Source organism: Xiphias gladius, chromosome 7 (assembly GCF_016859285.1).
Source record: "Xiphias gladius isolate SHS-SW01 ecotype Sanya breed wild chromosome 7, ASM1685928v1, whole genome shotgun sequence".
NCBI classification, from domain to species: domain Eukaryota; kingdom Metazoa; phylum Chordata; class Actinopteri; order Istiophoriformes; family Xiphiidae; genus Xiphias; species Xiphias gladius.
The window spans coordinates 6,637,138-6,661,731 of NC_053406.1; the positions used below are offsets into that span (position 1 = coordinate 6,637,138).

At 40.2% G+C, this 24,594-nt stretch overlaps 2 protein-coding genes and 1 long non-coding RNA gene across 7 annotated transcripts; 2 read left to right on the forward strand and 1 right to left on the reverse strand.

The window, feature by feature from the left end:
- Positions 1-1,730: 1,730 nt before the first annotated feature.
- Positions 1,731-14,364, reverse strand: LOC120792526 (TRPM8 channel-associated factor homolog). 4 transcript variants are annotated; one of them, XM_040131767.1, is made up of 12 exons: positions 14,220-14,364; positions 11,602-12,267; positions 10,782-10,998; positions 10,181-10,472; positions 7,683-7,984; positions 7,278-7,452; positions 7,029-7,123; positions 5,662-5,872; positions 4,912-5,148; positions 3,605-3,828; positions 3,302-3,415; positions 1,731-3,030 (listed from the first exon to the last, which is right to left on the reverse strand). In XM_040131767.1, exons 2-12 carry the CDS (start codon positions 12,246-12,248, stop codon positions 2,788-2,790), a joined length of 2,757 nt encoding a protein of 918 aa, XP_039987701.1. In that variant the 5' UTR covers positions 12,249-12,267; positions 14,220-14,364; the 3' UTR covers positions 1,731-2,787. The 4 variants fall into 4 exon arrangements, 3 of the variants coding, with proteins under 3 accessions (XP_039987701.1, XP_039987700.1, XP_039987703.1); XM_040131766.1 differs by having other exon boundaries at positions 11,602-12,383; positions 14,220-14,309; XR_005707828.1 differs by lacking the exons at positions 3,605-3,828; positions 14,220-14,364 and having other exon boundaries at positions 2,914-3,030; positions 11,602-12,273.
- LOC120792569 lies at positions 6,595-7,414 on the forward strand. The gene is made up of 3 exons (XR_005707833.1): positions 6,595-6,755; positions 7,072-7,204; positions 7,316-7,414. It is a non-coding gene; the product is annotated as an uncharacterized LOC120792569 (long non-coding RNA).
- On the forward strand, positions 14,314-24,379 carry LOC120792538 (polynucleotide kinase 3'-phosphatase). 2 transcript variants are annotated; one of them, XM_040131791.1, is made up of 18 exons: positions 14,314-14,726; positions 17,293-17,339; positions 17,598-17,876; positions 18,026-18,094; positions 18,125-18,334; positions 18,894-18,973; positions 19,098-19,155; positions 19,299-19,406; positions 19,495-19,566; positions 19,789-19,837; positions 21,140-21,210; positions 21,479-21,571; positions 21,690-21,786; positions 21,883-21,944; positions 22,234-22,343; positions 23,823-23,910; positions 24,005-24,072; positions 24,228-24,379. In XM_040131791.1, the coding sequence occupies exons 1-18, from the start codon at positions 14,606-14,608 to the stop codon at positions 24,346-24,348; spliced, it is 1,803 nt and encodes a 600-aa protein (XP_039987725.1). In that variant the 5' UTR covers positions 14,314-14,605; the 3' UTR covers positions 24,349-24,379. The 2 variants fall into 2 exon arrangements, with proteins under 2 accessions (XP_039987725.1, XP_039987724.1); XM_040131790.1 differs by having other exon boundaries at positions 18,026-18,334.
- Positions 24,380-24,594: the final 215 nt, after the last annotated feature.

Consider the following 24,594-nt stretch of genomic DNA (forward strand, 5'->3'; position numbering starts at 1 on the left):
ATTCACCGTGACTGTATAATCAACCTGCTCATTCAGTCGGTGACCAATCTGCAAAAATCAATATTTCTGGATGTTGGGATTGTAATACAACACACTGACTGTGAAATGTCACATTTGAGTATTTTTTTCTTTAAGAAAATTATGAAGATTTGTTGTAGCACTGGAGAAAAGTAATACAATGTATGCAATAATGTTACACAGACATCATAATCGTAGATGTGGTCTTATTGAAACCCTCCCACAAAAATCATTACAATACTCAAATGAGATGTTGCCAAGAACAAATCCCTAAATCCTTGGAGTTACAGGTGTAGCATTGGCATCAATTCAGATATCAACCGAGGTTTCAAAGCATCAATGAACCCTGTGACTCATTTGATGAGTCCAAATTATATACAATAAATCACCCACCAAATATCCAAAACAAAACTAATTGCTTTTATTCAGCTATAGATAAAACACTGAGGATGTTTGTTTGCTTTGTGGGGAAACTTTCAGGCCTGTGTAGACCAGATCCACTTCCCCAGCAATCGAAATTCAGATACTCGGTTAAAGTGCGACAGGACTTACTGTACGTCACTAACATCCGCTGAACGAAACAGCATAGGAAATTCAAAAACAACGGATAAATTAATTTGACTCATACAAAGACTACCTTGGAATTAGAGGATTATACTTCCTCTGGACTGAAAAGATTGGTCCTAAACTCTTGCCCTGTCACAGTCTGCTTCCCAGTTCCCTTCAGCCCTTGTCTCCTGTCTCCGCTCACTTCTCCCAAGCCATGTTCTCCGTTTCATCTCCCCAGATCTGCCATTATCCATCCGTCCATCATCTGTCCTCAGACATTTTTCCTGTCTACAATTCCACTTTCTCACCTGTTCCACAACTGCAACCACCTGATCTTACCTCCTCACTCACACACCTGTTCCCAGGTCCCTCGTTACCCAAGATTGTATTTAAACCTGCCTTTTTCACCAGTTACTGGTCAGTTTATCTGCTTATGTTCCCTTGTGTTTCCAAGTTTACCTGCTACCTGCGTATAGAATCCTGTTGTCTGTTCATGCGTGCTTGCCTGTCAACTCACCTGCTTGTTTATCCACCTGTCTGCCTATAAACCTGTTTACTTGCATTGTAGCTCCTTCATTGCGTCAGCCTGTCTGAGTCTACATTTGGGTCCTCCCAGCCTGTGCTGTTGTCAGCAAATTTGTGACAAGCTTAATGTTAGAATAGTAGCGGAGACATTTTTCATCTGTCTGTACATTGAACAATGGTTCCTCCATTGGTGCTTTTTTATGTTACATATTAGAATCAGCAGCTCAAGTGTTATATATGATTTTTGTTTCCAACAAAAGCATTGGTTTTCTCCATGTAGTTGTGTTTTTGTTGGGCATGTCGTTCTAGTTAATTCATGGTCTCCAAAATTGTAAATCTGAGACATCAATGATGAATAAATGTGTATAAAACACGTGTACTCACATCAACCTGCAAACAAATAAATTCTCTTGAAAAACCTGCTCATCCTGTTTACGGAGAACAGTATGTCATCTATACTGTACTACAAATCTTTACAGTTGTGGCCCCCAAGATAATTACGCTACATTCCCAGCTGGACAAGCACTTGGCCCACCCTTGGCTTGCTAAATGAGAATATGGTGTATGATACCAACCATCGCATTGCTGTGTACTCACAAATTCACAACCTTAAACTAAAAAGGTAATTTATTAAGTGATACAACATATTTAAATCAAATCATATAGCACACAAATTAATAAATGAGTGATAATAAAACCACATGTCCAGCAAATACCAGTTGTCCAGTCGCTGACAAATTGGCGTAGGCTTTTCACTGATGGTAAGATGTGCAGTTGATAACCTTCACTGTAAAACTTTAGTCACTCAATATTAGGAGGTAAAGTGCATTGTAGTAAATAAAATTGATTTTATTCAAATGTGTCTTTATCAAGCTGCTGTAGCAGCTGGATTTTGACTGCTTTTCTAATTATGCCTCCACCTAATCACTAAACAATTTCAGAAAGAAATTTTAGTGAAGTCAGAATGACCCAGCCATCAATGGACACACAGTTGTTTAACCTTGAAAAGCTAATTCATTATATTAAACCCAGTGTGATTTAGACATTCATGTGTACATCTTATAAAGCCTAACTGACTTACTGTTATTCACTATAGTATTAAGATGGAACTTACTAATTCACTCAAGAAACATCAACATTTCTCTAAGAGTATTACTGCTACTATCACCATTAAAGATAGAATTTTTTCTTATGAATGACTTTACCTAATGTTGTGAAATTATATTACTCCCCACTGCATACGTCAAAGGTGATAGTTCTAATGCTAAGTACTAGGGACTGGGACAGGATGAATGAAGCAAAAGCTCAAGAAGCAGAAATCAGATGGCTTCAAGTAAAAGTTGACAGCAACACAGTTTTATTGTTTTCTAACTAATCTTAAAAAATAACTAAATAAATGTTTAGAAACTGTGTTTGTTTAATGACATCTTGGTTTTTGGTACTTTGATTTTAAATTATTTAACAGCTGCCCTACTGTACTTGCCCCCAAGAAAATCATAATCATTGGTCCATTTCTAGAGGATTAACTGAATTTAACAGCTGTATATATCTGGTCAGCTATGTAACTTCTGTTTCATTTAAAATATTACAATCAATATGGTATAAATTCATCGAGAACAAAAGGGAAAACAAAGTCAGTTAATTGTACTATCCCACTAAAATCGATCTCTTTGCAATTTAATTCGCAGCAGACTTTCAGTCATACTGGACCATGGGGTGGTCCTTCCAGGGAGGCAGGCTGGAGAGTTTCTCTTCAGTGGCTGTTTCAATGGGCCAGCCCCAGGACTTGAAGAATCCACACAGGTTCATCCCTACAGTCTGGGAGAACTTATTGGCATACAGGTTCATCTTTTCCATGTTGTCTCTGGGAAAGTTGCTCATCTCATGGTAGGCAGCAAACACCTTCTTAAAGGCATCCCAGCCAAACTTCTCCTGGAGCTACGTGGTACGGAGAAAATGGTAGAAGGAAATGGTAAAAAAAATAAATAATAAATAAAAAAATAAAGAGGAGTGTTTTCTCACCATTTTTTTTCCAAAATTTTTGTTGTCTGGTGTGTAATGAGCAATAAAGCTTCACTGGGTCGAATTGAGTTAGAGACTTTCAGTCTTATTTGCCTTTGGGGGGGTGTGATTTTGTCTAAAAGGTGACTCCAGTTTGACCCAAGCGTAATGCGTCTACAGGGTGTAATATAGAGTAATTCTCTCTTACCTGCATATATGTCTCCAGGGCCACCCACATTGACCAGTTGCTGAGTTTCTTGCCCCCCTTAGCATACTCCTCTGCTCGTTTTTTTCGACTTTCTAAAGTCATAGCTGGGTGAGCCTGCATTGAACAAGACGATTTGGAAAATATATAATCCCAATGAAAAGCTAAATACTTCTCTCAAGAAAGAATAAAAAAAGAGTTGTTGTCTTCTATGACGTCAATTGATATAAAAATGTGTCATAATACACCTTAAGACTTGGCTTTTCTAGCCACTCCTCTAAAAAAAACAAAACTGATTTACTCCACCTGTGCCCTGTTGATCCCGAGCACCTCCTCATGCACATACACTGACCACAGGTTGCATGTGCACTCTGTGGTGTGTGGTGGGAACTCCCAGCAGCTTCTCTGCTGGTTGTGTCCCAGTTCATGAATGGGGCCCCACAGGCCTGTACTCCTAGCACTGTCAATGCTGACTAGATCAGCCGATGTCGACTTGTGTGTCATGATAGGATAACCTGCATGCATCCAACCTGAGCACAGGAAAATCAGTTTTATAGCAGTGCTCTTTAGGGTTTCATAGCTATTATAGAGAAACACTGTAGGACTTCACAGTGTAATGCAAGTGCATGCATTCAGAGCAAAATACACATGTCTATGACACATATTAGCATGTGCCCTTACAAAACACCTTAAACAATTTAAAAAAACCCTAGAAAAAATTGACTGATGCCCCTGAGAGTTCTGCTCATTTATTCTCAGTATATTGTATATAGCATGCACAACATTCTAAACGCAGCGGTTAGAACCGAGCGGTGCCCCCTTTTGTGTGGAGTTAACATGGAAATGCAGGATGGGTGAATTGGTGAACTCTAAATTGCCTGGAGATGTGAATGTGAGTGTGATTGGTTGTCTATATGTGTTAGCTCTGTGATAGACTGGCAACCTGTCCATGCCCCTCACCCAGCATGAGTTGTGACAGGCTCCACCTCCCAGGGATTCTCAACAAAATAAGCAAATAAGAAACAGGCATTTACAGTATCAAACCCAAATACACTGATCAGCCACAACATTAAAACCAGTTACTGGTTTTAATGTTTTGGCCGAATGGTGCTTTATTGGCATTAACATTTCAAAAACGCTGTTGAAAAAATTAAATCTATCCAAAAAAAGAACAATAAATAAACACCAAGATCGATACACATGTATGTATTAATTATACATTTACACTCTATTGTATGCATGTGTGTGTTCAGGTCATTCACTGTCCCTCAGGTTTTGGCATGTTGATATATATAGGGTAGCAAGATATGCCCTGTCTAATTCTCCTAGGAGGATTTTTATTTTGAGATGTCATTTAGCTCACTGAAATTTGGAATTATAGAATTTAATTGATTAAAGTACATGTTCCTTATTTCATTGAACGATTTACATTTTAGGAGGAAGTGCATCTCTGTCTCAACCTCACCTTTTGCACAGTTACCACATGTTCAGTTTTCTTTCGCCATGATTTTTTTGGCTGAATTTCTATGTGTAATATATTACACATAAAATTCAGCCAAAACATTGAAACCCATAACTGGTTTTAACGTCGTGGCTCATCAGTGTATACATACCATGGGAAATCTGCACATCTGCTACAATGCGTTCTTTGCGGGGAAATTTGGGTGGTATGACTGCCAGGTCAGCAATGCCCCTCATGATGGCATCCCAGTGCGCAGCTAACTCGTCAGGGCGCTCCAGGTCTCGCACAAAATCTGATGGTACAGTGAGGATGATGTTGTCAAACTCCAACTCTGCCCAGGGTGAGGGAGCAGTGCGTAGTAAGGACCAGTCAGCTGCTTTTGTCACGTCTGAAGAAAACAAAGGGATGGGAATATTCAAAATTGAGCTTTGAATTATCACATTATTATTATGTAAATGCCCCATGCTAGGAAGAGTACAAACCTGTCTTGTCAAGAACTAAATGTCAAAGAAAACATCTGTACAATGACTGTGTTTTTTGAATAGCTAGACTGCTGAAAAACGTACTAAGTACTAGGTCCATACAAATGTAAATCTACTGTTTGCTGGGTCTTTGTGTGAGGTATCAGTTCATTAGATTTAAATGGACATCTGCTCAACTGAAATTATTAAATTTGAATTATCCCAGCACACAAGTGATGTTTGATAAGAACTAATGAGATATAATGCATTAGATTTTAAACAAGATGTTCTTGCTATATATTTCCCTGAATCCCAAAACAACCCTACTTATCTCATACTATATTGGCCAAAAATCCCCAAACATCTTCCTTTAATCCCATGGGGACACACAAACACACATCAGCAAACACATACCACAGTTCCACCCACCGCACACTTACCAGATTTATAATATGGTGCAGGTACAGCAATCTGCACTACGACCTCTGCCTCCCCCACTTGTGTTTTGGGTGGGGCCACCAGGTAGATGAGTCCCCCCCAGAGGTTCCACACCTGCATCATCTCTGAGGTTATGGGAAATTGTTCATGAACACACGGTGCTCTTTTTAACTCTGCAGCATTGAGTTTGTCTGTTTGACAGCCTATCTGGATCTGAGGAAGACATGGAATTTGTGTTAATCCCCTGGGCTGTGGTCAAATAGTCTTTTTTGTTCAAGAAACTTCCTAACTGACTGTAATGACCCGGAAGTATCTAAGTGGCAGCCATGTTAAGAGCTGGTTGAATTCCCTAAATGTTAAGGAAAGGAGCTTCAGTGCTTCCTTTCTTATCAAAAGGAGAGGAGATAATGCCGTCCCACAATTCCTTGCGGCAGCAACATTTAAAGAGACCCATGTCAATGACATCTGCTGTCCTATAACTACTTAGCCTACTGTAAGTGCAGTTGGAGTCTCTTAGTGCCACGGTTGTCTTTTCCTAAGTCCTTATGAATTCTCCTTCACACCTTTTCTTGATCTCATGACGTCTCCCATCAAGGTCAAGGGAAAGTGGTTAGGAATGGAGACAGGATGTAATTTTTTGACCACAGCCACGGACAATGGAGTAGTAACAGTTGTCATGACTCCTGCCCCTGTTCTGTTGATATTGGCCACTCTGCCCCTGTCTGCTGCCATGTTTCTATCAAGCCAGCAGATGTCCCCAGACTTTCCCTCCTGTCCCAGTCACCTGACTCCCTCCACCAACTTTCGCACCTGGTCATCATTCCCAATCACCAGACCTGCTTCTCCCACCTACACACCTGTTCCCATTTTCCCTCATCAGCTCCCCTGCGTATATACTAGTTAACTGCCTTTGTGTCTTGTCAGATCTTCTGCCTTTGTTTTGCTCATGTTCCTGTTGGTTTCCTAGTGTACCTGCTACCTGTGTTTATTTCCCTGTTGTCTGCACCTGGATTCCTGTCTGCTATCTTGTCCACTGGTCTGACTGTAAGCCCGTTTTCACTTAGTAAAAGTTACTTCAATCATCCAGCCTGCCTCTGTAAGTCTGAATTTGGGTCCTTTCTTGTGTTCTTGGCTTCAGCCTTGACAACTATATTCTTTGATATGTGGTTGCTAATAGCTATTACCAGTCCTACTGCATAGGAAGCACACAGCTACTTAATGGGATATGTATTACTGATTTTTGCTCTTTTTGTTTGTTTGTAAAAATCTAAAACCCTTAACTTCATGTTCAGCCTTCTACCTACTTTTATCAACTGTATCACACTTGAACTCAATAACCCTAATATTTTATTTGATTTTTGGATTGTACCTTCCATCCATTGTTGATGATCTCTGCTGGTATGGCCATGTAGGTCTTCATCCCAGGAGAAAGGTAGAGACCTGTACTGATCAACTCCTCCCCTCCTAAGAGAGAGAGACACACACACACACACAGCAGCTTTACATCCCTACAAGACATATTTCACCTTTCTCCTTAAGAGTGAGGTGTGTACATACAGTATTATATACAAGTTGAACTCATAGCAAGTTCATATATTTGTTCAAAACAAGGTCTGACCTGCTGTGTTAACATTGATCTTGATTCTGTGATTGTAGACAACTGGCATCAAGGGGTTATCCCTGATGAGGTAGGGCAAGAGGGCATCAGGATCTGGGCAAACCTTATATAACTCAGACCCCACACTGAGGAGTAGATGGTCTTTGGGACTCTTCACAGGACAGCTGTCACACACCTTTTTTAAAAAAAAAAAAAAAAAAAAAAATTAATGATGAATATTATAAAAGATGTTCTAACACATCTGACTCGCTGATAGCTGCAGTATAATGATATACGACATCTAGGATCTACAGTGTAATGCTTTGGCACAGCTGATTATCACAAGAAAACATCAGCCAAAAAAAAGCTTTGTGCTGCTCTATTGGAATATTTTATAAAGAGTTCATTTTTATTTTGTACACACACCTGTGGCATGCCCGACCTCATTAAGATGTCAGCGAGGGTGGACACAACCTGTTTATAGGAGAAGCAGTCATGAGCCTTCATGTTCAAGTAGGAGCAGCAGTCCCTGCCCAGCTTTTTAAGACATTCCTCCTCGTGCTTCGTAAGTTCTTCACCCACGGTTACATGGCCAGCAAAGCGGCGTAGAAGGTGGCGGAAGTGGTAGGTGTCTTTAATGGCCTGGCTGGGTACAGGGGCCTTGTATAAACCCCCTGTGATTGTTGATCCCAACAGGCTCAAGCCCATTTGGTTCAAGATCTTGTTCCCTGAAAGACATTGGAGCAAACCTGACTTGAACTACTGTGTTAGAGTATATTGTTGAAACTATTTTGGTTAGGGTTGGATTGATATGAGTTATAAAAACACTAGTACCAATATTTTTGGTTTGAAGCCCAAGATAACCCAAATCTGTTTCTGATATTCAGCAGCTTTTAGATTTAAGTTTCTGCCGGTCTGTTACAAATACAAAGCCGTAGCCTACTAATAAGAATTAAATGTTCTTTGGCAACATCACAACACCTCTTCTGCCTCTGAATATTTTATTGTATCTGCAAGTCTTGTCATTCTCCACTTGTCCTCATGATGTCCTCAGTGTCTGTCTGACTTCCTCACCAGCTGAAGTTCATATGATTAATTACACTCCCTAGCGTAACTGCTGTACATGTACAGTACCTTACCACAAATCACTATCTGCCTATTTACTGTATACTTTCCATATCCATGTCTTATCTGTCAGTATTTCTTTCTGTCAGTTGTCAGCCACAATGTTTTATTTTCAGTTTAGCTATGCATCTTTAAGTCTGCTTTTGTAATTCTACATCAGCTCTGCCCATAGAAAAAGTTCTGGCCTAAGTGACATCAACCGATCCCATCTAACCTGATGTGGTAGAGGTGACTGCAGGCCATTTTTTTAGAATGACTTTGTAGCAACTGAGGTAAAGTTTGTGAGAAAAGTGATTACCTTTGCAAAGAAAACATGAAAACATTCTACTTAAGGTAAAACTTTTTTACATATCCTGTTTTTGATCATTTACCACCATTGTCCATTTTTGCGAGGGGGGGGGGCATCTTGGCCGCTGCCTGTTTTTCTGGTTGGTAGTCTTTTCTGCAACTATGTTGAACCAACACTTTGAAGCTTTTCCCTGGCTCTGTTCTGCAGCAATTCAGCCCCCCTTGCATTGTTGTGAGGATCCTTTCTCTCTACCCAGATGTTCTCTGAACCCACCGTTTCTTCAAGTTCAGTTTACACTGGTTTCTTGGTGGGTCTGCTGCTGTCGGCTATTGGCTTGTCATTTTCAAGGGTTTAGCCTCTTCTCAAATGTATTCTGCTTCCATTCAACTGCCACTGTCGCATGAAATTATCCAGCCATCAACTGCTCCAGCGGCCCTACCTTTGGCCCCTCCTTCTACAGCCACTGAACCACCAACTCAGCTGATGCACTCTTTACAGTGCCAACATCAGATTAAGGGAGGCTGTGTCTGACAATTTCTGTAACTTTCCAACAGGGTTTGAACTTCTCTCACAAGCTCTCTTTTTCATGTTACAACAGTTTGTGACACTTCGTGCAACAGTATGAATGCCTTCAGGAGAGACTGTCTGTCTGAAAATGCGCACATTGTTCCCATATTTAAATGATATCATGCACCCCCTCTTTATCACGACTGGCCCTGCCTTCAAATGTGGGTGTTCAGATCAGATATAACATAATGTACAAGCATCATGTTCGAGCATAACCTGACCCTTAGTTAGGAAGCCTGCCAGCCCTGCAGGACCCCGAGACAGCAGACTCTCCTGTATCTGTCTCTAGTCCCCCTGTTGATTCTACCTGCCCTCCTGTCTGTCTCTGCAGTAATTCAGTCCCTTGGATTCTTGAAGGCACATGTCCCTGTTTTTCTAAGGCAGTCCAGCAGCTCAGTCTCCCTAATCACCTGCAGGCAAATTTTTCTTTTTTTAGTTTGCCGGTACCTGATTTCCCTGTGCTTCATTTGTATGTACAGTACCTCTATGGAGTATTTTTTTTTGGAGCCTGGCCAATCCTGTTTTCTGAGAATTCCTGAGCTACATTGACCTATTCGCTGGGGTATGTTTGTCCCGAGCAATATCTGTCTGATGCTAAGCCTATTTTTTTTTCTTAGATCTCTGCTGTTGCAAATTTACAATTTTTTTTTTTTTTAGAATTACTCATCTATATTTTAAACCCCATACCCTTCCTCCACCCTTGTTCCTGTGCACTATCCTCGACTCCATATTGTGTTTAGGACTTCAATTGGGTCTCTCACTTAGCTATGTGGAATTCAATGTATGGGGATGTATTTGTAATAGTCTCGATTTGTGTCTTATATAAGTCATCACTTAGTACATTATCACACCACCTTGTGCATTTAGAGAGGAGTATGTGGAATATGCTTAGAATGCATCATGTTATATTATAATGAACTGGGCAGGTAATGCATCATCATACCTGAGAAATCTGTCATTGGGTTTTGCCCACCATGTGTCTGTGCCCAGTACCAGGCATGCCCACCAATCAGCAGGCCTCCTCCCGCTGCTACAAAGTCTTGGATTTCCTCCACATGGTCACCGCTGTATGCTGTACACACAAATACACTCAGGTCTTTTCTGAAGTCTGTCTTCTCACACTTGAACCCTGACTTGCTGAGAACTTTGAGGGCGTGATCAGGAACTACCCCAACTACCCCCTGCCGGCCTTCATCCAACCAGTGAATGACATTGTTCCAAAATGGAGCCAGTGTCTGTAACGAATGGAAAAATGGAATGGAAAAACAGACAGTAGTTAATCATGTAAAACAATTTGGCAAATCATCACACTATTTTATTACACTACATTATTTACACACTCTTGACAGCCAACCTATGGAGTTCAGATGTTTATATGTTACAAAATAAATATGGAAAGTAATCATATCTGCTGTCTAAATGAGATCATACTTGCTATAAATCATCATTTCATACCTAGACTATATGACCTAATTCTCATTATGTGCTCAAATTAACTTGTGAAGGCAGAAATTCTAAGACCAATCATTAATGTAGACCTCTACCTCGCGTCCAAGAAGTCCTTCATGAGTCACCACAATGACCCGTCCCTGCCCATAGTAGGTTCCTGCAAGGAACACCCGTCCATCTTCTGTGGTCCCAATGGGAAAGGCTAGCGGGCCGTGGACCAGAGCCTCAGAAGCCAATAAATTACCCTGGAGGTCAAACTCTGAAACCCCCTGGAGTAAGAACTCCAAGTCATCCTCAAAATCCTTACCAATTCTGTATTTGAAAGGAGGAAGAGTAGAGGGAAAGAGAGATGCCAAGAATGAGATATACAGTGTATTAAGCGTATTATAGAATTATAGTAATAAATAAATTAGTCACAATTTTTAGTCTTTTTTTAAATTCTCAATTACAATTTTTAAGGGGCCGGTTTTGCTTCAGTATGATGGAGTCTAATAAAAAGATGTAAGTACATGCATATGTTAACTGACAAAAAATTCTTCAAATTATTTTTTTTAGATGGTGACATGCACTAAAAGCTTGAATCTAACTGAGAAAAGTGCAGTTATATGGTTTGCATCTTCACAAACAATTGTTCTGAAAAACAGCCATAATATAGAGTTATGTTATTTTAATAGTAATTAAAATATAATTTATCATTAACAGTTTATTATTAATATAATTTCTTACATTTAATAAACAATACATTCTCTGAATAATTGAATCAAATGGCTTCAGTGATAAAATGAAAATTTTAGTATTAATATGTCATATACAGGATGGCCAAATGTGTGGAAAGGTTTTCATATTAAAGTTGCCACTGAGCGAAGTGGAACCTTTCTAGATGTGCAATAAAAGAGAAGTATAGTATACACTCACACTACAGCCATCCAGGAGGATGGGATCTGAGGATACACAGGCAGGCACTCGGCCTCACCCTGATGCTCAGAGAAGTAGATCCCTGCCACACCAGACACCTTATTCCCTTCAAACTGAAGCAGCGTGTTCTCTTTAGGGTGATGTGCAGCCCAGCTCCATGCCTGACCTGCTATTAACACTCCTCCTCCAGCTTTCAGAAATGCCACCAGGTCCTTTGGGTCTGCACCTACGCTGTAGGCATCTGTCACATACACACCGACCCCCAGACTGTCACCAAAGGCCTCCACAACATTGGCTTGGAAGCTGGATTTGCTGAGGTTATCAACAACTGCCTTGACGTTCTTGTGGACCCCCACAGACAGGTTGTCAGATCCATCTCCTCTCAGCCAGGTCAGAGCGTTCTCTACCAGAGCAGGGAAGGCGGTGAGGTAGCCCTCATGACCCAGGACCACAATCCTTCCACGGCCATACAGAGAGGCAGCCATCAGGACTTGGCCTTGGCTATTCATTGCTAAAGGAAAGGCATGGTCTCCAGTCAGCACCAGGTTGCTGGGAACACAGGAGCCGCGGAGGTCCAGCTCTTTCATGCCTCTCATCAGCGACATGTAGGTCCCTTCATGGTGGTGTTGGATGGGCTGGTTGGACATGCTGAGAATGATTGATGTTCTGAAGATTGATGAAGACAGTGGAGGGCAGGAAGGCAGAAAATGGTGTTGACTCAGATGTAAGTTGTTTAGGTTAAACAGTTACACATAGATGTCTGTCATTTCAGTCAGGCTGTCCTATGGAAAAAGGAGAGAAAGAAAAAACAAGTACCACGGATGGCTTATACATTACACTTATGAAAATCAAGTTAAAACAAGAAAATGTCAATCACCAACTGGATCCGGGACAAAAAGATTATCAGCAACTCTCCACATGATTTCAACAAGACCCCAAACTTTGCAGTATTTACTACAACCAAAGAATACCTAAAAGCAGTGAATATTATTTACCTGAAAGTGAAGTTGTCTTTATGCTTGTATTATTAGAATTAGTTTTCCAGACAGGCACTCCACCAAGAACATTAGGACAGGACAGATGAGAGAATATAAATGAGAGCAGGAACAAGAGTAAGTATTTAAGAGAAATAACAAAAAGAGGAGGGACAACAGGCCAATAATGGCAGCCGAGATCAAACATCAATGCATAGTTTGAATGCCAACACCCCTCTGTCAGCATTCTCAGTGTTTGAATATTTCACTATTTACACATGCAGTATTGGATGGAGGTACACCCTGGCTGAGAGAGTATAGGGAAGCTGCTTTTCCTATTGGTGTAAGTCAACATTTTGGCTGTAAATAAATAATAAACCAATCAGCACATCTGTGTTTTTGTTTCTTAAAGAAACTTGTGTTGACTATTTTACAGAAGTCTTAGAGAATCTGTGTTTTCAGTCTGTATTTTAGTCTGGTTTGGAAAGTTTAACTTGGGTGACAAGTGTTTGGGTATTAGTTGTAAGTCAGAGGGAAAGAAAACATAAATTACACGAAAATGTGACAAAAACAGCATCTTTACGGTAAAACAAATAATGAGATCTGTCAAAAAAATGATCACTGCCAGCAGAGGAGTGTATCCCAAATGTGCATTTCTGTCAGTGTATGATGACATATACATTTTAATCTGGCTACATCAAAGAGAACCTACAAATTATCAGATGAGTCGTACCATATGCTGAAGAAAAAAGCTGACTTGACCTATAAGTCAGAATTAATTGGCAGCAATTTTGATAATCAGTTAACTGTTTCAAAGCTTTTGTATATTGCATGTCATTTTTATCTGAATATATTTGTTTTGGACAGTAGGTCGGACAAATCAACACATTTAAAAAAGTCGCCTTGGGCTCTCAGAACTTGTAATGTGCACTTTTCACTTTTTTCTTTAACAGTGAATTATTAATCAATAAATGTGATCCCCCGTGTCTGTTTGTCTGTTTGTGTGCTTGTTTGTTTATTTGTCACTAGAATTACTCAAAAACTACCGGACCGCTCTGCATCGAAACAGAGCAGATCTGGATCATTAACTATGAATTTGAATTTTTTCCTCTGAAGTCTGGTGTATGCTGTTTGACACTGGCCTTGGCAGAGGTCTGCGCTCTACTGAACACATTTTCTGGTTTAAAAAGTGAATCTATTAGTCAACAATGATGTAACCTCAAACGCTACAGCCATATAGTTCAAGTGTATCATATTCTACTGTTATAAACGATGATGGTGAAAATAGAAAAAAACATGGGAAAAAACATTTAATTTTTATATATTTTAACAGTATAGTAAAAGGGAAAGATAACAAATAGGTAATTTCCTCCTTATTCAACGAAGCAGATGCACAGAGAAGCATTTAGCCCAAACCAGGTAAGGACATAGCTGCGAAATGTATCATCTTGTCCTGTTTCCCCTAGTGCCTCGATCTTACTTTTCCTCTTTGGCTCTTTTTTTGCCTGACTGGGTGAGGCAGGACATACGTAGGTGTTTCACCCACTTACAGTTCTGTGGTCCGTTCAAAACCGAAACCATTTAAATGTACATGAAATAACGTCTTACTACCAAAAACTCATTGAATAAAAACAACTACTTTACCAGGTGGACGTCCGTTGAATTAGACGAATCCAGAAATCGAAAGTTGTAACACTGAGCTGGGTTCCCTTACATATGGACTCCTGGATAAGTGGGAGCGGAACCTTCAAGCGGAGCAGGTTGCTCGACGAACGTATTTTTCAAATGGACCGCGGGTACAGCGCAAAACCAAGTCCCCGCTAGTTTATTTTAGTGCTCTTGAACAACCAACTCAGATACAAAGAAGCTGAGGACAAAGTAGTAACTTATTTATAACACACGCAGACACTGACGTGTGAAGACTGTTCTACTTTTTATGTCCCGGTTCATTGGTTTATGAAACGAGTCGTTCACAAGCACACCGCTGGGCTGAAAGCAGAGTTGTCTCGCTGCGGTTGCTCACTGCTCAGATGTCGTGCACGCTGGTTGGCGCCTCTGGAGCTCGGGTCCCTCTGGAGGATGGACGAGCTGTGATTCTGGGCCGGGGTCCGGTCACAGGGGTCACCGACAAGAAATGCTCCAGGCACCAGGGTGAGGAAGCGTTCAACATACTGTTCTGCGTTATCTTAGTACAACGCATCTTAAAGCTGCTCAATAGTTTGGGGAAAACAGCTGTAATTCATAAGTCAGAGAGTTAGTTAATTGTACAAAATTATGTTACTGGGTTTTGTCTCCTTAGCATGACACAAGACACGCCACGAGGAGCATAAGTTACTTATCCATTTCCAATAATAAACAATAAACAAACAAACAAACAAACCAAGCCCCCTCCAGAACTGACTGGGATTCAGTCGAATCATTTGTAGATGGCACTTTGGACTCTGGGAAAATGTGATTGACATTGTTTTCGCTGTTTTCTGACATTTTATCAACCAAACAGTGTTATGTCAAGATAATAATCATAATAATCGAGAAAATAATCAGCAGATTAATCTATAATGAAAATAATTGATAGTTGCAGCGCTATAGATGTAATTTCCTACAATTTAGCAATAGTCATAAAAAGGTGACAGAATGATCAGTAATACCTTTGTAGGCCACAGTGGTTGTATATGTACTAAGCTGCCAGTTTCTTAGGTACACCTAGCTAACACTAATGCAGTCTAATACATCAGTCCTGCAATAATGCAGGGCGAGAGGGATCAAATAAATCCATCAACTGTATGGTCATTTTGGAGGATGTAATTTGTTGGACTGGTAAACAGTGTGGCATTAATACAGAGAGGTGTGTCTGTTATTTATCCTATCCTCTTTGATATACACTTGTCTATAAGTATTTGGACATTGACACAGTTTTTGTAATTTCGCCTCTTTACACCACCACAATGGATTTGAAACAAAGCCATCAGAATGTGACTGATTTGTAGACTTACAGCTTTAATTCAAGAGGTTTAACAAAAATATCACATTAACTGTTTAGGAATTACAGCCATTTTTATCCATAATCCCTGCTTGCTGCTTGTCTGTGGGTCATTTTGCCCTCAGTTTTGTCTTCAGTAAGTGAAAAACGTGCTCAGGTGGGTTGAGGTCAGGTGACTGACTTGGCCATTGGAGAATATTCCATTTCTTTGCCTTGTAAAGCTCCTGGGCTGCTTTCGCAGTATGCCTTGGGTCATTATCCATCTGTACTGTGAAGCATTGTCCTATCAGTTTTCCAGCATTTGGCTTAAATTGAGCAGATAGTACAGCCCTTTACACTTTCAAATCCATCCTGCGGCTTCTATCAGCAGCCACATCATCAATGAACACCAGTGACCCAGTTCCATTGGCAGCCATACATGCCCATGCCATAACACTGCCTCCACCATGTTTGACAGATGATGGGGTTTGCTTTGGATCATGAGTTGTTCCTTTCCTTCTCCATACTCTTCTCTTCCCATCATTCTGGTACAAGTTCATCTTGGTTTCATCTGTCCAGAGAATCTTGGTCCAGAACTGGGCAGGTTTTTTTAGATGTTTTCTGCCAAAGTCTAATCCAGCCTTTCTGTTCTTGAGTGTTACAAGTGGTTTGTACCTTGTGGTAAACCCTCTGTATTTACATTCATGAAGGCATCTGTTGATTGTGGACTTGGACAATGATACACATACCTGCTCGAGAGTGTTCTTGACCTGCTTAGATGTTATGAAGGGTTTTTCTTTGCCCAGGAAAGAATCATCCACTTTAGTTGTCCTCCGTGGTCTTCCAGCCCTTTTGGTGTTGCTGAACTCACCAGTGCACTCCTTCTTTTTAAGATTTTACCCAATTTTCAATTTGGCCACTCCTAAAGTTCCTGCTATCTCTCTGATAGGTTTGTTTTGTTTTTTCAGCCTAACGATGGCCTCCTTCATTTGCAGCAACACCTCTTTGGACCGCCTATTAAGAATTCCCAGGATCAGCCACCAAATACAAATTCAACACTTGGAATCAACTCCAGACCTTTCATCTGCTTAACTTGTCATTAAATAATGAGGGAACAGGCCATGAAACCGATGGTCAGTCAACTGTCCAATTAATTTTGAGCCCCTGAAAATGAGGGACTATGGATAAAAATGGCTGTAATTCCTAATCAGTTGATGTGATATTTTTGTTAAACCACTTGAATTAAAACTGAAAGTCTACACTTCAATCACATCTGGATGGCTTTGTTTCAAATCAAGGCATGATTACGAACATTGTGTCAATGTCCAAATACTTATGGACCTGACTGTAAAAGGTGTGTAAATAAAAAAAAGTTATTTTCCCGATTAATCGTGTAGTCTATAAAATGTGAGAAAATATTGAAAAAAGTCGGTTGTGATTTACAAAAGCATAAGACGACATTTTGAAACTTCATGTCTTGTCCAACCAGCCGCCCAAAGCCCAAATGTTTTCAGTTCGCTATAACAGAAGACCAGGAAAACCAGTGATTATCCACATTTGAGAAGCTGGAACCAGTGATACTTAAAAAAAAAAAATTAATTAAAATATAAATTGGCTTTCAAAATTGTTGCAGATTAATTCTCTGATGATCAGTTAATCCATTTCCTTAAATAATCGTTTCAGCTCTAAATGAATATCGAAATGTGTGTGTCTGTGAGCATTTGTTCTTGATGGCATTAATATTTGTGTTTCCTCCAGTGAAGGCGGTGGCTTGCTATGCAGACCAGGATGTGGTCGTCACTCAGGTATGAAAACAAACAGTTAAGCACAGCCCAGTATCATTGTTTGTGTCAGTGCCAAACTACTACCAGAAGACACCACAGGAGATTTAATACTTGGCACCACACAATCAAATATCAGTGCTGTCATTATGTCCGTAAAACTGATGTCAGCACTCTTTTCTCTTTACTGCCTACACCCACCCAGGTTGTCATACAACCCATAAACTAACTGTATAAATGCTAAAGTACAGTGTTCATACATGTCTTTTTTTTCCTCCATAGCTGGGTCCCAATCCCAGTTTCCTGGATGGTGAGAAGCTGGGCAGGGGCCAGTCTGGGAAACTCAGCCATGGAGGCACTCTCTACCTGGTTAACCAGGACCATCCATTTAAACTGCACTACTCTCTGAGCTCCAATGGTGCAGCCTCCAGCACTGCACAGAAAGGGCTGAAAGCCAACGATAAGACAAAAGGAGGAAGGAACGTGAAAGAAAAAGAGGCACACTCGAGTCCAACACCTAAACGCAGTATAAAGGATTTCTTTTCTACCTCCCCGATGAAGGTAACACATTTGGCACTGTTTGGTTATTGAGTTAAAATCTATTTGTTGTATTATTTTATGTATCGTATTTGTTCATTCCTGTAATGTTACAACAAAGATGACATTTATCAATTGAAGCCTGACAGTGTATTTTATATTTTTCTGTTTAGTCATCTAAAAGACGACTGAGCCCGGAGAGGGGTCATCCTGAGGTGAAGCGCCAAAGGATGGAAGAAGAGGCCTCAGGTCGATGGAGGAAGGAAGAAGAGGAAGATGAGGAGGAGAGACTGGTAGAGGATAAGCTCAAGCAGCTGCAGGAGTTAGCTGAGAAGTCTATGGCAGAGAAGAGTAACAGCACCCAGCCTTCATCGTCATCATCATCATTATCATCATCATCAAAGGCCTGTCTAAAGAGCAGTTGGCAGCAGATAGGCAACCTGATGTTTTATACCGCTGCTGGAGTCAGAGGGAGTGACAAGGTGGGAACAATTTCAGTGGAACAGCTAATGAAGATTGTCTTTATCCAACTATCTTTGTTTTTTTTCCAATTACATGGCATTGTCATAGACAAATAAAAGCTACAGCTATGACTCCAGCTTATTTAATTGTGATGATTTGCTGCTTTTCTCTGTTTTTAAATCAGTATAATCTGAATATCTTTGTGTTTTGTACTGTTGGTTGTACAAAACAGTAAAATGCAATAAACATGAGCTCTGGGACACTGTAGAAGGCATTTCTGATATTTTATATATCAAACACTTCATTTTTCGAGAAAATAATCAGCAGCCTCATTTTCTGCTGCTAAACGTCAGTGATTTATCATTCTTTGCTCTTGTTAACTTTTTCAGTAATCACAAAAGTGCCGTGTAGGGCTCTACTGACATCACCTTACATGATTTCTGAGAGATGAAGTTCAAGGATTTCAAACAGTGATATTTTCCCCTTTTGGAAGTTTGACTTACAAGTTATTAAGCTGGTGAGATCATGCAGAATATGTGAAGATGTCTGAATATTTCCCCTTCTCTTCCACACCCCCAGATTGCTGGGTTTGACATAGATGGCTGCATCATTACCACCAGGTCTGGGAAAGTCTTTCCCACTGCACCTGATGACTGGAAGTATGTCTACACTCCTGAACGTTCCCTTTAAAATTGTTTGCTATTGCTAAGACGTGTGATAAAAGACTGTTAGTGGTTTATGTAGATTATATCTCATATCTACATGATTTGTCGTAATTACCAGGATTCTGTATCCAGAGATTCAGCCCAGGCTGGCCACTTTGCTCAGAAAAGGATATAAGGTGAGTAGGAGTAACACAACAGCTGTTAATAATATTTAGTTAACTTTGCAAGATTAAAGCCGGTGAAATATTATTGAATTTTGTGTTCTCTGGCAGTGTTTGCCAGTGAATTTCCCCAGTCTACCCTTGCTCTGTCATCGTAGGTGGTGTTCTTCACCAACCAGATGGGCATCGCTAAAGGCAAACTGAGACCAGAAGTCTTCAAGTCGAAAGTGGAGGACATCCTCGCCACGCTGCAGTTACCTGTGCAGGTTTGCTATGTTGCAGATTGACTCTTACCATTTAAGTAGATATTGAATGTAAAGCACATATTTGCATCCCGTCCGTCCTGTGTTTCAGGTGTTTGTAGCAACCGGTCCTGGTATCTACAGGAAACCAGTTATGGGAATGTGGAATCACCTGTGTGAGAAGGTCGAGATACTGGGACACACACCCATAGTATTTAAGAACCACCTCATATTCAGTATTTGCAGTGAGGCAAACTGTACAAATTATGAATTACCCTAATACAACTGAGTCAGAGAAACCGGTCTTTTATCATTCCTCATAACATTGTTTACTTTTGTACCGGCATGTTTGATTATAAACAGCCTATTTTTGTTTTAACTGAACATGTCTTTTTTTTCTGCTCAGGCAAATGATGGTGTCACTGTTGACAAAACAGAGAGTTTTTATGTAGGAGGTGAGTACACTTGATAAAACCAGCCCATACTTACAGGTAGCTACTGTATGTGTGCTCAATTATATAATCTGATATCACAGATGCAAATAATGCATGTTGACGTACAATAAAAACCAAACTTTTAACTCACTCTTTGTTCAATCCTTTTTCCCTTAACCCAAAAAATGAACTCAGATCTTAACTCTGATCAGTCCCTAAAATTCTAAACCTCAATGTTAGACCTAACCCAAACGCTAAACCTCTAACCCCAAGTCCAGATATGATTTAGCACAGGCTCCCCGCTCGGCTCTCTTGAGTCTTGGCAGGGTTCCGGATGGGGTTCCGGGTTGGGGTTAGGAGGGCCATCCTCCCACCCTCTTAATAAATAACAGAGAGAGAAACAAAGAAAACAAAGAATGTCACTCATCCGTGGACAGACTCCCTCCCGAATGGTCTGGGATTGACACAGGACCTGCAATGAACCAGTGCCCTCCTTAGGCCTTCGGCGCAGCTGATAGCAAGATCTCCCTAGGACTAAAAACTTAAGGCTAAACTAACAACAATATATATATATATATATATATATATATATATATATATTAATGCCATCAAAAACAAATGCTCACAGACACACTCATTACTGTATAAATGTAATATTAGTTAATATAATTTTTACTATTATATTGTATATAATTATTATAATATTATTATACTACTATCATTATTTTATTCTGTTATTATTATAATGACACTGTTACTACACCATATATTCTTTATCATGATAATATCAACACTGTCTTTTTCTACTGCTCCCTCCACACATGCTGTATTCAGTACTCCACACGCTAACCTGTCCAGGATCACTAAACAGTGATACAAATCACTGCCTCTCATACAAACATCCAAACACACACACACACACACACACACACACACACACACACAGACACACACAGACATACACAGACATACACAGACACATACACACACAGATTCCCCACACATAACCTTATTAATCTAATCTCTACTCCCTGACTCCTATCATATCCTCAGATACAGTACATCATTTTAACTGCTTTGTGTTATTTTCTGTATCTTCTTTATCTTCTTTGTCATTATTTGTCTTCTTTGTCATCATATATATTTTTTATTTATATAGTTTTTAATGTTCTGTCACACTATTTAAAAAAAAAAAAATTAGAATGAACCTCTTTGAAGTGCAGAAAAGCAACAAGAAAAACCCCATTTGGAGGCTTTTTGCTAATCTTAGTATTTCGATAAGAACATTTGATCCTCGGCTTATAACTTTACCTATGTGCACAGATGCTGCAGGTAGGCCGGAGAACTGGGCTCCAGGGAAGAAGAAGAAGGATTTCTCCTGCAGTGACCGACTGGTAAAACCTGAGATTCTTACTCTGGTTAATTTTTAACTTTTTTTTTTTTACCACTTTGTGGTAAAAACCTTCTTTAAATCTCCTGCCTCGACTTGTTGACTGTTGTGCTAATTTGTATGAAGTACGGTGTCATCTTAAATGTCATGAAATAAGTCTTAACAACGAGATGATGTTCCTTAGTGATACTTAAATGGGGACAAGGTGCACAAAACTGCTAAAATCTTAACATTATGTGTACCAGTTACTGTCTTCCTTCTCGTTTTTGTAGTTTGCTCTGAACATCGGGTTGCAGTTCCACACCCCAGAAGAATACTTTTTGGGCTGGAAGAGCGCCCCCTACAGGATGCCGGATTTTGACCCTGTCAGTTTAATGACCAATGGCTGTGTACTGTGTTTTTTAATTTAATGTATGAGAATGTGTTTGAGGGTTTTGTCTGTGTCGCCATTTTTGTATATGTTTTCTTCATCTGAATTGCTAGAGGAAGCTTGACTCCACTGCCGGGCTGTACGACCCACCATCCGCCTCCCTCACGTCCAGCAAGACGGAAGTCATCGTTGCCGTGGGTTTCCCTGCGTGTAAGTGAAAGAGGACTGTATATCACCTTTTGTTTTGCTGGTGTCTCCCCCCGCCATAACCCTTCTGATCTTGTTCATTCTTCCCTTTCTCTGCAGCGGGTAAATCCACTTTCTTCCACACCCACATCATTCCAAAAGGCTATGTGTATGTCAACAGGGTGAGTGGATCTTATATGAACAAGACTCCAGCTCCAGTTCTGCACGTGTATTTTTAGTTGTTTTTTCTTTTTTTATTTCATTTTTTCATTTACATTTTTAACTACGGAAAATAGTTGCAGCTAATGCTTTACACTGATATTTGCGTTCCTCTTCTGTTTTAAACTTTTGAATGTTGTAATAATGCTCATAATTACCAAGGTGATGAAGATAATGATCATTGGGGGATTTATATTCCATTTGGACCCTGTCCTTAAAGCCTTAAACCTGAGTGTTTTATTTCTGTGTCAGGACACACTCGGTTCATGGCAGAGCTGTGTGTCGGCATGTGAGCGTGCTCTGAAGGAGGGACGCAGTGTTGCCGTAGACAACACCAACCCAGACGCTGAGTCTCGCAAACGGTAAAGCACAGTTGTATCAGTATTTACTGTGTGGATGCATATCTGTGTGTCCTTGCATTTTTCAGTATGCATATAAGTCAGGTAAGAGCAGAGAAATGATCCATGGATGCACAAAAACTGTATCACTTATGAGATGGAAAAGGTTTTAGTCCAATAGATATTGGTCTCTCCGCCAATGTGCCAGTGGCAGGTTATCATGTAACTGTATTGGAGAATACTTGTGGCTCATGTAATCCTCTCTATAACTTTTAACCTGGCTCTAAGTAGCTGCCTAGCACTCTGAACATTAAAATAATTGATGCCCAAAAGAAGGAGAAGTCTATGGGAAGACAGCAAAGTGTTTTCAGGTAGCCGTTTCCTCAATTAGTAATGTAATTAAGAAATGGCGATTAACTGGAACGGTGGAGGTGGAAGAAAACTTTCACAGAGAACTGCTGGTAGAAATGCTAGAAAGGAAAATCAAAACCCCTGTTTGACTGCAAAAGACCTTCAGGGAGATTTAGCAGTACCTGGAGTGGTGGTGCACTGCTCTACTGTGCAGTGACACCTGCACAAATATGACCTTCATGGAAGAGTCATCAGCAGAAAACCTTTACTGCGTCCTGACCACAAAATTCAGCACCAGAGGTTTGTACAGGAACATCTAAACAAGCCTGACGCATATTGGAAACAAGCGCTGTTAACTGAAGTTAAAATTAATGAAGTTAAAATAGAACTTTTTGGCTGCAATGAGCAAAGGTGTGTATAGAGAAAAAAGGGTGCAGAAATTCATGAAGACAACACCTCTCCAACTGTTAAGGAAGAAGAATGGATTCAATTAAATACCTGCAAATTCTAGGAGCAAACATCACACTGTCTGCAAAAAAGGTGAGATTAATAATGATCCTAAACAAATCTCAAAATTCACAATGGACTACCTGAAGTGGTGCAGGCTGAAGGTTTTGCCATGGCCCTCACAGTCCCCCGACCTAAACATCATCAAAAATCTGTGGATAGATGTTAAAAGAGCAGTGCATGGAAGACAGCCCGAGAGTCTCACAGAACTAGAAGCCTCTTGCAAGGAAGAATGGGTGAAAATCCCTCAAACAAGAACTGAAAGACTCTTAGCTGCTACAAAAAGCATTTACACGTTGTGGTATTTGCCAAAGGGGGCGTTACTAAGTACTGACCGTGCAGGGATCCCAAACTTCTACTTCGGGCCTTTTTCCTTTTTTGTTATTTTAGAACTGTAAAGGAGGAAAATAAAAAATAAAATAAAACCCTGCTTATAATATTAAAGAAATGTGTCATCTGTAACTTTATGCCTTTGTAAATGAGATCATCCTTTTCTTTGTTAGCTATTCACAATAACTGAAATTTTCACCAGGGTTGCCCAAACTTCTCCATGCCAATGTATGTACTGTATAAACTACTGCTACGTGTATGAGCCTTTATTTTTCTCTGTTTGTGTAACCAATACTCCATTCCTGAACTTTCCAGATATGTGGATGTGGCCAAAGCGACAGGAGTGCCCTGTCGCTGTTTCCACTTCTCAGCCTCTCTGGAGCAAGCCAAACACAACAACAGAGTATGACTCACCTCTTCACTCAGTTTTATTCTGGCTGGTGATAACAAATGTTTTTCTTAAACCTTTTTTTAAGTACAAATACTGTTGTTCACAGTTCCGTGAAATGGCTCCATCAGACAGTAAACACGCCAAAGTCAATGACATGGTTTTCCACAGCTACAAGTAAGCTTGTTACTATATTGACTCAGTATGCTTTGAATCCTGGCAGTAACAGCTAAACATTTTAGACTTTATGGTGTCAGCTGTGGGTTTCTTTTGAATTTTCACTCAACATGACATTTTTCTGACCTTTCTAATCTTTTTCCCTTTCTGGACAGGAAACACTTTGTGGCTCCTTCTCTCTCTGAGGGATTCTCCGAGATCCTCCAGATCGACTTTGTCCCAAACTTCAAGGACATCCAATCAGAAACCTTGTTCAGACAGTTTTCTGAGGGCTGACTGGACAGCTGGCTTTCGAACACCAGCATGATTTTTTTAAATTTCAGCTCATTGACTGACCTCTGTGTAGTGCCTGTACATCCTAGCGTAAGAACATACTGTATGGCAAATGGCCGGTAATTACAAAGTAAGACCTGTGATGTTAAATAGACTTGCAGCACAGAATCAGCTCTTTCCATTCAGTTTTATAAGAAACAAGTCAACGTAACCACATGAATGTACAGGTATATTTCTGTTGTATATGTA